The 13,542-nt window shown below is 38.4% G+C and overlaps 2 protein-coding genes across 2 annotated transcripts in view; one reads left to right on the top strand and one right to left on the bottom strand.

Annotated features, from left to right (window-relative positions):
• The window catches only part of hmcn1 (hemicentin 1), an 81,147-nt gene extending 79,269 nt beyond the window's left edge, over positions 1-1,878 (top strand). Inside the window, exon 107 of the mRNA XM_022747447.1 lies at positions 686-1,878. Within this exon, the coding sequence (XP_022603168.1) occupies positions 686-1,052 (367 nt within the window). The 3' untranslated portion in view covers positions 1,053-1,878. The remainder of the gene's footprint in view (positions 1-685) is intronic.
• Positions 1,879-3,825: 1,947 nt separating this feature from the next.
• arpc5 (actin related protein 2/3 complex subunit 5) lies at positions 3,826-9,691 on the bottom strand. Its single transcript, XM_022738392.1, has 4 exons — positions 9,430-9,691; positions 7,622-7,694; positions 7,044-7,220; positions 3,826-6,305 (listed from the first exon to the last, which is right to left on the bottom strand). The coding sequence occupies exons 1-4, from the start codon at positions 9,567-9,569 to the stop codon at positions 6,243-6,245; spliced, it is 453 nt and encodes a 150-aa protein (XP_022594113.1). The 5' UTR covers positions 9,570-9,691; the 3' UTR covers positions 3,826-6,242.
• Between the last annotated feature and the right edge of the window lie 3,851 nt (positions 9,692-13,542).

Raw genomic sequence — 13,542 nt, 5'->3', positions numbered from 1 at the left:
TCAATTAGGATTAACCCATTAATGAGCTCAAGAGGGACCACAAAATAAAATAATGTTCAGTCTTGGGGACTCACAGTTATGGAGCAGTTTGTATTTTTGGATCATTTTAAACTACAGGATTAATTCTGGCCAGCTCCCTAGCAGAATTGAGAATGGTGATTGTTGGGACTGTGTTTTCTGTAATACAATAGTTTCAGTGAAGGCAAATTCACAACCATGTCTGTGGTTCACCTGCAGTAACTGAGACTTTGTTTCTACAAATATGCATTCCTACTGAATTTTGAAAATGTTACATTTTCAATGCTGCTACCAGCACTAACGTGATATAGCTGACTTCATCTTAAAATAAAACTAACTTCATCTTAAAATAAAAAAAAATGCTTGTCCGTCTTTGGCTATGTGGGGAAAATGTGTTTTTTTGTTGTTGTTGTTTTGTTATTTTTTAAGAGGGATTTTGTTGAACTGACCCTTTAAACAGCATGGGTCATTTGAATTGTCATCATGCAGTATTTGTACATGATGACTATGCCAAAGCATAAATGTTTTTGAAGATTTTGAATAATTAAATAATAGGAAACAGAATTTTTGGTTTGTTTAATTTGGTCAGAGTAAATCTTGTATATGTGGAACTACTTTGTTTACTACCTTGCCCCACTATATGCAAATAAAATTCACTTTGTTGTAGGTTCTGCCTGAAGAACTGCCCACCAAATGACCTGGAGTGTACACTGAGCCCTTATGCCCTGGAGTACAAGCTGCTGTCTCTTCCCTTTGGCATCGCAGCCAATCAGGACCTCATCAGGCTGGTGGCCTACACACAGGACGGAGTGATGCACCCAAGAACCACTTTCCTGGTGGTGGATGAGGACGTCATGTTACCTTTTGCCCTGCGAGACGAGAACCTGAAGGGTGTGCTGTTCACCACACGGGCACTACGAGAGCCCCACACATACCGTATGAAGGTCCGAGCCCTCTCCTACAGCGAAGACGGAGGCATTGAGTACCAGACGACCTTCATCGTCTATATCGCCGTCTCTGCCTACCCCTACTGAGAGCACTTTAAATGATGTAAGAAGAAGGTGCGGTGATGAAGCGCATCCTCCACATGCAGCACCACTGAGAGAGCAGCGTGGTGTGAGTGAGTGGGTGTGGTTGTGGAAAAGTGGCCACATCAGTAAACAGACTGCAAAAAGACTTATTCTGAGTGTGTGAGAGGCCAGTGAGTGCATACAGCCCTGAAGACATAAGGAAGTAGAATATAAAACAAGCCACTGGAGGTTAACAGGAGGCTTGGATGAAACTGGCTATTAATTGGCTCTAATCCTTGTAAACCTCACTTCAGTCTGTCAGGACTGTTTGTTCATATATTTGATATTTTGTCCCATTCAGAGTTATTTATAAGATCAACAAGATTTTGCTCCTCAAAGCCAAAATGTCCACGACTGGCTCAGAGTGAAGGCTTCAACCCTGCCTAGGAAATGCTAGTCTCTTATTTACATCTACCTATTATTAACTTATTGGGAAGTGCTTGAAAATGAAAAATGGGCAGTTCCCACTTTGTATAGCCCTCGTATAATCAGTCACCTAAGTGGAGTTGTGACTGGTCAGATATGGTGCTCATTGTGGCGATAGAGAACTTGACTGTCATGTATTCTACATCCTCAGGTAGCGGCCCATTATACATACAAGTGCATCAGACAAAAACCCTTTCAATCATTACACTGATTACATCATGAGTGTGCCATAATGCTCCATCCAATAGTTGATACCAAGATGTATTTTATTTTTATGACTTGTACATATGTTTTTTTTTCTCATAATGTATTGCCATACTGTACTTATTCTATCCATTTTGTAATAAAAATTGAATAAATGAATATACACTGAAATTAGGTGGAATATATGTCTGCAGCACTACAGCATAAAACAGCCCTGATCCTTATTAAGCTGACTTTATCAAACGTCTAGTTACACTTACAAATGACCTAAAGATCCAATTTAGTTATATGAAAGTTCTTTAATTTTTTTCTGTTATGTTTTTCTGCTGAAAAAAAAACTAAATTGTAGTCTTCAAGCATTTATTTTATTTGTGAAAAATACCAATTAATTTGTCAGATTAAAAACAATTAAGGATGAAACAATACACACATCCACTGCCACCCACATCCATTAACACATAGGGTGAGGTGGTACAGTGCAGTGCACAGCGTTCAGAGAGTGACCTCCCAGAATTTCCTCCAGTTAGGAAACCACGTTTTTCAGGTTAAAAAGGCCCTGACAAGCAAAGAAATCAGGCCAGAGCACAAGTGGACTGGCTGTAAATACTTCCGGCTCAAATGCTGGTCTGCTGTGAAACATGAGTTTTTAAAAAAAATGTACCTGCTACTTCCATCTCCACGCGTGCATGTTATTTGCCAGTAGTAGGGATAGTTCCTAGCCTGAATTCCTTTCAGTCAGACCATAGAGCCAAAACTGATTTGGCTTTTCTGAGATTGAGAACCCTATGAGCTACTAAAGGACTCCGGCTTGACTCAGAGCTGGTTCTTCTTCTCCTGAGTAAGTAACTTCATGGCTACTTAATGTTACATGTCTGTTTTCATTGGTGACAGGCCACAGGAGGCGTTGTAACGTTAGCTTACTTGCTGTTACGCATTTTTCAAATTTGTTGACAACTGTTGCTATGGCTAGCTAGCTTGCTGCCGTTGAGCATATCACTGCAATGCTAGCGTGGGCTAATGGCTGTGGCGGGATTAGTTTTTGTTGGCTCTCATGTACTTAAGGGGAATTTTGTTTGTTGTTGTGCTTCTTTAGTGCGTTTACTGGCCGCTTTCACTGGCTTTTCAACACCTTGCAGACTGACAACGTGAAGGGAGGGGAGGGTTGTGGCCGAAGTAAGGCCGGAGGTTGTGTCCGATTTTGATCCGAGATGCTGGTGTTCTAGTGCGACATCTAGTGGCAGTAACTATTGGTTACAAAACCTTCAAAGACAATTTATCTTCACATTAAAGTTTCAGATAATGAAGATGCATGGAAAGTAGGGATGCATGATATGCAAAAAGTAATAATATTGCGATTATATTGGCAGGTATTGATTGCGATCTCAGTTGGAATGTTCGTTTGTGAATTTCATTTTCACTGAAAACTATAAAAATGATTGTGATTTTTTTATTTTTTTTATTGGCCCTTGGACCAAACAATCATCCTTTACGTCTGGAGAATATGATTTGTTGACCGGGCGTCTTTGTAGCACCACAACATTTATGGTGCTAACAATGCACAACAAAGTTGACACATTTTACCTTTATCAAAAGATTGTAGCTCCTGCAATTTGGATACTGCACTTGGCCATATTGCGATTTTGATTATATTTTGATTAATTGTGTAGCCCTAATGGAAAGTGATTGCAAACAAAATGAATATGGACTTGATTCTTCTTGTTTGCACCCCTAATAAATGTAAAAAAAGTTGTGTAACGGCCTATCAAATCTTCAGAATCACAATAGGCTAAAACCACCATATTTTGAATAATGCATTTTGCCTCAGATAAGGTATTATTATCACAACAAATACAGTCACTCCAAAAGATGTCAGAAGGCTGGTGCTCACCTCTTTCTCTGTGCTGCAGCCATCTAGGATCTACTCTTCTGAATAAATAGCTTCTATCTAAGTTTGCAAGAAGTAAAAGTGAAGGATTGTAACTGTTATCTTTCACATTAATGTAAAATTTCACCTTTAACAGTTTTAGGAGTGATAAATACAGCCCCTGACTTGTATTCACCGTACTAAGTCTTAATATGTAAAACACCATCAAACATCACAATAAAGTTATGATCAGCACTCATACCTTTTTATTTTTTTTTGTCAAAAAAGCACAAACATAAAAAAGGAATATTCGAGTAAGGCAGTTTGTACATCAGTTTGGTATGTTTCCTCGTCTTCTCGCCCTCAGCTAGAGGAGCATTTCTGACTAGAAAAACATGAAGCAGAAGAAGTTCTCCTTTTGTAAAACTAGCCGTTACTGCATTAGAAAAGGTATCTAACGTCTGGATGTATCATCACTGGTGACAGTATTCAAACATGACAACCCATGTCTGAATATCAACTGGTGATACACTCGTGAGTGAAACACAATGCTGACGATGCTTTTGCATTTTGTAAAAAACAACATCCATTGACAAAATCCATGAGTAACCTTCACTCAGTGTTTGATTGGAGCAGAAACAAAACAGTATGTTAGAGCTGAATTCCTCTATCACTGTCTAAACGAGGTTGCTTATTTTCAAAAAAATCAACTTTTTGAGTTGTAACACACTTTGCTTTTGTGTTCATATGTAATGTACATGGTTATAACTCCACAACTGTTTTTTTTAATTTTTCTCTAATATAGAAGGGCAACTAAATCATCCATTAATTTCCAAGAAAGCAAAATAAATCATTTGGCAACAGACATAATCCACCTCATAAGGCAGATAAAACTTTCCAGTTTTCCTCATCATTATATAAAATGTACGGGAATTAAAAGTATATGTGGTCGTAACAGTATGACTTTCTACTGCAAGACAATACTGTGTATGAAGGATTTGTTTTAAAAATCCTACAGCATGAATGTTAACACATTCAATACAAAAATCACAATTTTTCCAGAAGTGACACAAAACATGTACAAAAGACAGGTATGAAATGCTTGAGAAAAAACTTGAATCTCAAAAATGGGATCATGCAAACTCTATATGTATTTTTTTACGAGACCAAAATATTTATTATATTATCTCTCCTGTAAAGCAAGAATGCTGATTTTGTCAAATCGCTTAGCCTGGTATTTCATTTTGATTGATTAGGGGTTTGGCCTTGAGGCAAAAAAAAAAAAAAATCATTACTATAAAACAATAATGAAACAAAGAGGAAACTGTATAATCCTAGATTATCTTTTCTGTTGAATACCAAAGTAAAAAAAAACCTAGAAAGCATTCTCAGGGTGATGTCATTTCCTGAAAATATGAACAGTACCCGCAGAGCTACATGATGCCCTGGACAGTAGCAGAGGGTGCATCAGAAAGTCAGACATAAACAGGATGTGAGGAGCAGTAAAGTAGGATTAATTACAGTGGTGGTGGGGATGCATCGTGGGTAATAATCCTTAACTGGGGCAGCAGGCGGTGTAGAAAGATGGTTGGATAGATAGATGGATGACACCAGCCCTCCCCCTTACCCTTCCTCCCTTCCCCAGGGGGAGGAATGACGACCCCTGTGAGCAAATCCACCACCCTCCATCTGTGACTGTGCTTTTCAGGAGACTCCCACTGCTAAAGTGTTACAGTGAGAGGCGATGAGAGAATTTACAGACAGAGAATCTGGCTTTTAGTCCATCAGGAAGTCTCTGCTGCAGAGAAACCACAAGAGAATAGTGGAAAACAAACGAAGAGAGAGGTTTCCTGAGTGAATAAAAGCTGAAACCTTCTGCGTGTTTGTGTGGAAGTCAGTGGAGAATAGATGACTAGAAGTCATGCCTGTGTTTGAGCACACGTCTGTGTTCGTATGAGTGTATGAGTGTGTAGGTACAGTGTAAAGCAGTGGTTCTCAACCTTTTTGGCTTGTAACCACTTCAAACAAAGGGGGGTCTACTTGTGACTCCTTGTTACATGTGCATTTGTCAACTGGTTTTGACCTGTTCAAATGAAAAACATTTTTTTCCTTGCCTTATCTGAATTATTTTAAAAGGCCTGGAGGTAAAATGACCCAGTGATTCACAAAAAAGTATAGATTAGAGAAAAATCTCAAAAAATAAACAATTATGTGTAGTATTTTGTCTTTCTAACTTGTTAGTGATTTTGTAACCCTCAGAGTTATACTGCAACTCTTAGGTTGGGAACCACTGGTGTATATAATGAGCACATATTATACAGGAATGACATGGAGAGGGAGGATAAAAAAAAAAAAAAATCAGGGAAGCAGCACAGACACATGGGGTGAGAAGTTATCTGTAGCACCCTGTGAGGAATACGATTTAGTAGGCTGTGATTGTGCGTAGGAGGAAACAAGAAAACCTATTTTTTAACTAAATGTGACCCAGATATATATTTTTTTAAGTACAGCCTTGAACACAGCAGGATCACATTGGGTTAAAAAATGTTTTTCCTTTTAGCCCCTATACCATCTGTTTTTTTATTACATGAACAGTACAGTAAAGTGCTCATCCCTGTATCTGTCAGTGATGTGGAGTGAACTAGTCCTCCATTCCTCTTTTAGACCGTCTTCCTCGCTGTTAGTACCCTGACGATGCTGCCCACTCCTCCAGCTGCTAGAGCCTGGAGACACAGGAGGAAAAATATGATCAGGCTATGTTTTAGTACTGAGGCAGGGTCTCAAATAATCTCTGTTAGTTCATCCTGTGCTTAGAATTGTGGCATTTTGTGGCCACATTTTTTTTCAAACCTTCGGTCTCTGATTGGCATTAAACAACAAATCTCTGACATTTTTGGGGTTAAAAGTAATTAAACTGTCGCCATTTCAAACCTGTTATTACTTTTCCTTGACGTGTTATAACAAAATAATTTATAAAGCTACATCTAAGAGACAACAACATCAACAACAACTTCATGTTTGAAGTCTGGTACCTAACATTTCTAACGCCTTCGTCACAAAAAAAGCTCTATGTCTTCAGACCAAAGACTTGGACCAAATATCAGCCTGTCTATCAAGTCAAGGCAGTTGAATATCAATAAGGGATGCACTGATCCAATTGGTATCCGTACCAATCAAACGATCAAATTCATTAATACAGATTTTCATTATCGTCAGTATCATCATTAAATTCTTTAATCTGATGTGTCAAAATGACACAATTTCATAATTTTTTTTAGAACAATATAGTTACATTTTTTTCAAGGCTGGAAAGAAAAGTGTACAGTTAAATGATTTGAAGTCACAACTTAATGTTACTGTACATAATAACGATCCTAATAGCTTCCACACTGAGGTTTACAGATGTTTTGACGAAGGGAAAAAAAAATGCCCATCACTTTATGATCATATCAAACATTTACCTTTTCATGCCACTGCAGTAGGACCGCGCTGCTGTTTTCTGACGGCCTCTCGAAGCCTTTGTATATGTATTTCATCAGCAGGTCCACGCCGTTCTTATCAAGAGACTGCACCCCTTTCTCAATGTCACTGCTCTTAAAGGCACTGAGCACCTTGAGCACCAAACCCTCAGCACGATCCTGGTAGAAAGAGAAGACATATGATAACCAGAGTTGCTACACAGTTCACTTCATTACTAGCCAGGTTCCAAAGAACTCAGATTTTATTCAATTATGCAAATAACAAATGTATAAATAATGAAGTTACAAAAAAATGGCATTTTCTTCTGGTTGTCACAGTGAGTAGTTTGTGTCCTAAGCCTTAAGCTCCACATCAAATGTTTAAAAGGACCATGGGTCTACATCTACAGAAGATGACATCTCTCATGTATGTTTCCAAGAAAGCACTTCTCAAATTGTTCAACTAAAGCACAAAATGTCAACAGTAATTTCATCACTCAAGAGTCTAAAAGCTGACAAAATGATTTATCAGAAAAATTAGAATGTGGTGACAATTTATTGACAAATAAATCCAAACCCACCTTGACATTCTGGTTCTTTGTGTTGATTGGTGGGTTCTTCAAAACTGCATGTAAAGCCTCCATAAGATTTCCTGTGCAAGGGGGGGGGGTTAAGGATGCAAAGTAGTAAAGCAGGGGCCCTCCCAAAAACAACAATAGCCACAAATAGCACAAATGTTATAAATACGTCCAGTGTCAGGCAATCACAAATCTGTGTCAGTGACTATTAGATTCTGACTACAATTCAGTCAGACCTCTCTGCTCATTAGCTGGTGGTTTTCTAACTGTACAGGTAAGAATCCAGATTTAGTAAAGGTGTCTTTTTTTTTTTTTTACTTTGGTCCTGTTGTCTGCACAACACAACTCCAAATCTGCCACAGCTGTCTCCACTTTTTAAAAGCAAACTGAAAATGTTTCATTTTTTAATGTAGATGTGTGTCTGTGGATTATGTCTGCAGGGTGAACGTGGATTCCTTTCTTTTCTTGGGTGGGTGGGTTTTATACAAGCGTATAAATGACCACTTTAAATGATAGGTTCACATTTTTGTTGAGTCTTGAAACAGTAATCACATGTCCCTATCTACATTGAAAGTGTTTCGATTGCTATAATCTCTACATCATTCACTGTGTTCATACTGGCTGTGAAGATATCCCTTCTTAGTGTAACTCAAATGTAACTAATGGGCGACAAAATCCAAAGTCTGCGTATCGGCGAAAATGCATGCTAAAAGTTGAGCAGGTGCAAGTATGAGAATTCAGTGCTGTTGAGTTAGACAAAACAAGTGAGAGACAGGCACAGTTAGTCATTTTCATACAAAATTCACTCTTCATGGTGTTACAAGGCTAGAGTGGTGGGTTAATGGCACATAGTGAATTTTGTATTAAAAACACTTAAACTTTGGAAGATACCCTCTCCATTTATCTCACTCATCCTGCGGAAGGTTATTAGTAGTTTTAACTGAACATTAAAATGCATTTTTATACAGTACAAGGCCTGATATTGAAATCAGACAAGAATGGATCTCTTCGATTCACAGCTGAAATAAACAGGAGGAATGATTACACCAACCAATAACTCCTTGAATGCAAGTTATATTACTGAATGTATCTTTTAATTTATCTTAGTAATATCCAAATATTTGATATCTATTGCATCTGAGTACAGTTCTTTAACACTGTTAAGCACTGTGCCATTTAGGATAGTACATAAGGGCATGTGAGTTTTTTTTATGTCCATATTTTCAGTATAGTAACTGTCAGAGAATTAAAAATGTGCATCTATCCTTTAGTTCTCCTTAGATGGGAGGTTACTGTCTTATTCAAAGAGGAAGTGAAACACTTTCATGCCTTATAAGGCATTTAAGACTGAAACCAAAGGCTCAGCTAGGAACTCTCCTTTCCAGAGACACTTCAAACACAACACAAGCCTCTCTGGAGACACTTGTACCCAAAATGTAACTGGGTGAATCTACAACACGCATCGTGCAGAGGCACAATACAATTTCAGACCCTTCAGACAATAAAGGTTTTGTAAGATTAAAAGGTAAACTTGTACTTAAACAAATGTATACTACTTTGCAGTTAATAAACTGTACATCGACAGCCTGTTGTTCCTTGGAGCAGAAATCCCTGGAATGTGACTGCCAGGCAAGTCTGGACAGTGACTGGCCTAGTTGCAAAGAGCCCATTCGCGCAGGCAAAACATATATGGAGAAAATATGCAGATAAATCGTAGCATTTAAAAAAGGCGTAGATTGGTAAAGTGTGGCTGTTTCCTGTAGCAGATCGTGTATGTTATCGTACAAGCGGCATAACCATGTAAAGGATATTGTCTGATGAGGGAGTCCACCTCTGCCTCGTCAGGACCCAGCTGGTTTTCTCCTCCGTCCTCCTCGTCCACAAATTTGTTCTCGTCGTACTCGTCCACGTCCACTCGTCTGAAGCGGGCGGACACGGTGTTCTTCGACATGTCGGTGGCGGTTTTGGGCTCTTATTATACCACGAAAAAGGCCTTTAATTTAACTGTGCTTTTCTGTGATACGGCTGTCACAGCAGAGGCAAGCAGTTTCCTGACTTCCTCCCCTTTCCTCTGTGTCGTCTGGGTTACTGTGTACACGCTATCGCCGCCTAGTGGCCTGCATCCGGAACCCGCAGGCTGCTACCTGTAGTTTCCATTTTTGGCCGATAGAGGGGGATCAAACCTAATAAATGAGACAGCTGTTTTATTAAGTATCATGAGTCAACCCCATTTATCTAAGAAATCTTTTACCCATCAAAAATTATATGCATGAAGATGTTTTTCAGTGTTCAGTTTCTGAAAAGTAATCTCCTACACACTATAATCTAAATGTCATTTCAGAACTCAGAACCATCTCCATGCTGCTAGATATTATATTTCTTTTTATACCCCCCTCCTTTTTTTGTTGCTTAAAACAGCCTAGTTTTCATATTCATTAATATTTAAAACAAATAGTAGTCATTCTTAAAAGAGCAAAAAATAAATAAATTCTTCTCATGTCATTAATGGCCCACAAAATACCAAAAATATTACCATTTTATTTTGTTTGTTTTTACTTTCAATAAAAATAGTGAATAAAACAAACAGCACATCAATGGTTTGATAAAATGAGACTTTTTGCGCATCTCACAACTCTTTAGCTTACTTTATTATTAATATGATGTCATTTCTTTTAACTTCAATTGTCTAATCCTCCAAGTAATAGTCCAAGTACTCCAATTCTTGGACATCTGTCCACGATTGTTTTGTACTCTAAAAACCAAAAATATATGTTGATATTATAGAACAGAACATACATACATACAAATACAACAAAAAAACAAACAACTAAACAATATAAAATACATTTAAAATAATTTATCAAAATGGATTGCTAAAAGATATAAATCTGCATCAGAATAATCCAATTCCCTTGAACTTCTCATTTTACTTGCATACATTGAAACATAGTTTTATTATTTTAAGATACAATCTCATTATAAAATTTATTTTTTTAAAAGAAATCAGCACCTAAATTTCCTTGAGCTTTCACAAAAGGATGTTAAAGACTATGATAAAAACCATTACAATAAAAATCCAGATAGCCTATATTAAAGTCTTTTTCAAGTTTCAAAGCAATTTTCATACAATTAATTTATAGAATTATTTATGTTTTTGTAATTGCAGTATTGTGGACTGGACAGAGAGAACCCTTATTGTTTTACTGCTTTATTTGATGGAAGAAACACATACTAGATATGGCTTGATGCAAGGTTTTTGTTATAGACTAAATAATGCACACACTCACACATGCACACAGGGTCAAGTGTGTGATACTCAGGCATAATATTCAAATAATTCACCTCTGTGATTGCGCAGGGATTTAGTCAGATAGGACCCAGATGTAACTTCTCCAGTGTGTGTGTATGTGTGTGTGAGTGTGTGCGCTTAGTCACATTGTCCACCTACCATTCATTGCTGTGGTGGAAGTATTTATTTAACTGGGTCTGTAATGGGGTGGTCTGTGGTGATCCCATAGACCACCACGTAAGCTCTGTGATGTCAGGGTTTTCCTGCGTCACATAAAACTAATTTTTTTTTTTTTTTGCAAGAAGCAAGACACAACTTTCCATGTCACAAATTCACTCACTAATCATTATTTGAATCAGACAATTTGGAAAGACAAAAAGACATACTTGCTTGTCAAACTGCACGACAAATGGGTGAAAGTTTCGGCTCCTTCCAATCTTTTTGTCCCAAAAAACTCACATGAGCTCATGTTAGATTCTGGCAGGGAATACTATGATGCTGCCATGGGTAACAGGCACAGTTTATTGGTATGGGTCCTGAACAATATGAGCTAGTCCAAAACACACAGGCTTTTTCTCGTAAGTCAAGAAAATGGGACACACCTAAATTACATTTTTGCCTTTTTTTTGTTAGGAGTGGAATGTTTAATTTATTATCTACCCTCTCTAGACTGACCGAGGAAGAGATATGATAACATTAGTTAGTGTATTTCTTACTGCAGACCTCCCATCTTGATACACACACACAGACACACACACTCCCACAGATGTATATCTGACATATCTGTTCCAGGAAGCTCTGTTTCAGTATGAAAAAGTGTTGCTCACTGCACTCGACATGTACGTAAGATATAAGAATAATAAGATTGTATGGTTGTGAAACATAGGAGTGTCATTCAACCTCCCAATAACCCCCCCTTCCACTCACTGCTCACACACTGCTCTCCTGCAGACACACAGACACTTATACATAAAAACATCCGTACACATTTTCTTTTCCTTTTCTCGCTCTGTCTTCCTTCCACTCCCTCACAAACACACATATGCCCACACACACATACACACACACAGCGTTGCGTGCATTGGTCATGAGTGTCCTCATTGTGGGCTTTGTGGAGTGCCCCAACCCGTCTGTGCTATGTGAATGACTCAGCACATCAAAAGGCAAGAATACAGGCACATACATGAGCTTCACGTGAATGTACAAATTAACAAGCACTGGAAATTTTCAATATGGAGACCATTTCCCCCTCTGCTGTTCAGTGCACATACCAGGACAGGCAGACTCTGCAGAGGAGGTGAAACTCGAAACAACCTCCGAAAAACTGTCTGTATACTTCTGATTTTATGTCAGAGCAAATCTGCAGGGCGCTGGGCCAGGTGCTTCCGTGCCAGCAAGGAGGACTACCATCACAGCAAAGTATCCTAAGCACTTAATTAGTACTCTCACATGAGAGGAATATTGCTCTTGGATGATGATTTAATTGGGGAATGTAATGATTTAGTGGGTGCTGTGTTGGAGCAGGTCTTCAGACTGGGAGAGACTGTGGGTGGCTTCTTCCTTTTTGGAAGTGAGAGTGGTTCTGGTGTGTTGTTTTGTAACATCACACTGAGCTTAAAGTTACCCATTTAGAGCATATTGAGATTACTGTACCGGTGATGCATAGGGTTTGGCTTTGAGGTTTATTGATTAACACACTGTCAGTCATCATAAGAGTCCTAATTGAATATGAGACAATGCAGAAATAGTTTTGAACACAATCACTGACAAAAAAAGGACACTACTACAGTAATGCATACTTGTGTATCCATGCAGACAGTTTTGGTTTTATTTGCACAAGTTTTGAGGTATCCAATTTTGAGATTTAAGCATATAAAGGGCCATTGTACCCCTGTTATTTTATTTGCCCAACTGTACAACAGGCACAAGTTTCACTGATAAAAAGTCTTTCCTTGCTAGAGGGTCAGTAAACAGGAAAGCAGTCAGTTGAACAGGCAAGCAAACCTGACAGAGAGCAGGCGAGAGCTGGGTCAGGAAAACTTGCCAAAGCCAAACTAAACAAGGAAGTTTTGCTGATATGCTAAGACAAACTGGCACAGGCAAAGAAGAGTACAGAGACTAAATACACTATGAAGGGGAAGACGATGAGACACAGGTGAAACCAATCAGGGCGAGGCAGACAATCACACTGGGGGGAGACACGAGGGCAGGAAGTGAAGAGCAGAGCATGCCAGTTTTAAGAAGATACTGTCACTGAGATATGATACCTTGCCACCTACAGTGTAGATGAATGGAGTTGCTCACAGCACTGAAAAAATATTTTTAAATAGTTACTAAAAACTATGAATGGCAACAGAAACTACCAGAAGTAACTTAAAACTGTGGGGGCCTTGTGGTTTGGTGAACCAGTCCTTTAATGGTAAGTGAGAAAATGTGTTTTTAAAAATGATTTTGGTGAACCAGCTGTTTAAATGCATACACGAAAAGGTGCATTTTATGCTATAACAACCGTTTTCTATTATTAGTGATCGTGTTCAAAATCCGCTTTTGCTTTCCTCATGTTCAGTCAGGAGTGCTAAAGGAGTCCTCTTGTGATATTGTGTTGAACTTTCATGAAGTTGGGGGGCTCACAAGA

Source organism: Seriola dumerili, unplaced genomic scaffold (assembly GCF_002260705.1).
Source record: "Seriola dumerili isolate Sdu_G_001 unplaced genomic scaffold, Sdu_1.0 BDQW01000002.1, whole genome shotgun sequence".
Classification (NCBI taxonomy): Eukaryota; Metazoa; Chordata; class Actinopteri; order Carangiformes; family Carangidae; genus Seriola; species Seriola dumerili.
This window is presented reverse-complemented; position numbering and strand designations above follow the sequence as displayed.